Genomic DNA, 1,528 nt, shown 5'->3' on the forward strand with positions numbered 1-1,528 from the left:
TAAAATCAATGTGGTCCCACGGCCCTCTGCGGCCCAAAGTTAAAAACTGTTGTTCTTTTGAGGCCCTCAAGGTGGCGCTGTGGCCCACAGATTGAGTCACTGATCTAGTTGTTATTTTTTCAGGCACATCCCCAGGAAGCCCGGAGAGGAAATCTACAACTTTGTGAACGAGTCGGCCTACAGGCTGGTCCGGGCCCAGGAGGAGAACATGGTTCTGAAGCCCTGGGTCCTCCTGGCCTGCCTGCTGCTGCAGAACCAGGCTGCAGGGGACAAACGAGGGACTCCTCTGGATGAGCTGACCCAAAGAGCCGTGTGGCTCAGAGACCTGTTCCGGCAGTTTGGAGCCTTCCTTCACTGGCCCGGTACCGGTCCAGATATCTCTTCTTCTCTTCTTCTCTTCTTGCTGCTGATGTGTCCTCTCCTCCCTCAGACCACACGCTTCCCTCTGAGGTGGTTTCCTCCAGTCTTTCTCTCCATCGAGGTCTGGTCCGGATCTCTGAGGGCCGGGTTCTGCTGGCGTTAGAACCAGGTTGGATCAGGTTCTGTAAATAAATGTGAGWTAAATGAGAGAAAATGAAAGATATTTGTTTGTTTTGAAGCAGGACCTGAKGCAGAGAGGCCTCAGGCTGCCCTGACACCAGAGGAGGAGCTGTTGAATCGCAGCGTCATCATCCTGTCCTGCGCCTCCTACAGGAACCAGGCGCTTCACGTCTTCGTGKGACCGGCGCTGCTCGCCTCAGCGATCCAAACCTCTTCCTCCAGCAGTAAACGTAAGAAGCTCCTCATGGTTCTGGCTTCACACAAACACACGTTTAAGAGATAAATCCTGAGATGTGTGTTTTCCAGACGAAGTCTTCAACAGCTTCAGCTTCCTGAGGAACATGTTCTCCAACGAGTTCATCCTGACGCCTGGAGCTACGGTGCAGGTGAGCGTCTGAGCGCAGAAATGTTCAGTGAATCCTCTGGTTTTCTTTAATGTTTGTGGTTTTTCAGGACTTTGAAGAAGCCTGCTACCTGCTGGTGAAGAGCGGCGCTCTGCAGATCAACCAGCAGGAGGTGCTGGTGACGGACAGAGGACAGAAAACACTCAGCTTCCTCACAAACATCTTAGATCCTTTTCTACAAGGATACCAGGTGAGAAAAATACATGAAATATAGAAGAGTTCAAGTTCAAACGTTGGGCAAAATCAGTCTCCATGTTCATTAAACACACTAAACCACACCTGAACTATAAAATCTGAACACAAGATCAGAAATCTCTCAGATCTCACCGCTCTCTCTTCATCTCCACCAAACTTCATTCAATTTTCGCCTCTTTTTAGTTTCTTCTTGTAGATTTTATTTCACTTGTTAAAGGAGTCGGTCAGAAAGAGTCTGGAGGTTTTAGGTTTGTTCGGCGGGGGGTTGGGCATGGGACCAGAGGTTGGCTTGAGGTGTTTTAAAGGAGACCAATTATGGGTCCTAGAAATGTTTATGGTATGTCTGTGGGCTATCCAGACCATGTTCATTCAATTTAATGCACAAAATA

The 1,528-nt window shown here is 49.0% G+C and overlaps 1 protein-coding gene across 1 annotated transcript in view; it reads left to right on the top strand.

The window, feature by feature from the left end:
- The window catches only part of gnpat (glyceronephosphate O-acyltransferase), a gene marked incomplete at its 5' end in the record, with an annotated part of 17,748 nt that overhangs the window by 10,759 nt on the left and 5,461 nt on the right, over positions 1-1,528 (top strand). The window contains 5 exon segments of the mRNA XM_014026571.1: positions 124-362; positions 431-529; positions 600-770; positions 847-926; positions 994-1,134. Of these exon segments, the coding sequence (XP_013882025.1) occupies positions 124-362; positions 431-529; positions 600-770; positions 847-926; positions 994-1,134 (730 nt within the window).

This window comes from Austrofundulus limnaeus, unplaced genomic scaffold, assembly GCF_001266775.1.
Source record: "Austrofundulus limnaeus strain Quisiro unplaced genomic scaffold, Austrofundulus_limnaeus-1.0 Scaffold568, whole genome shotgun sequence".
Taxonomy (NCBI): domain Eukaryota; kingdom Metazoa; phylum Chordata; class Actinopteri; order Cyprinodontiformes; family Rivulidae; genus Austrofundulus; species Austrofundulus limnaeus.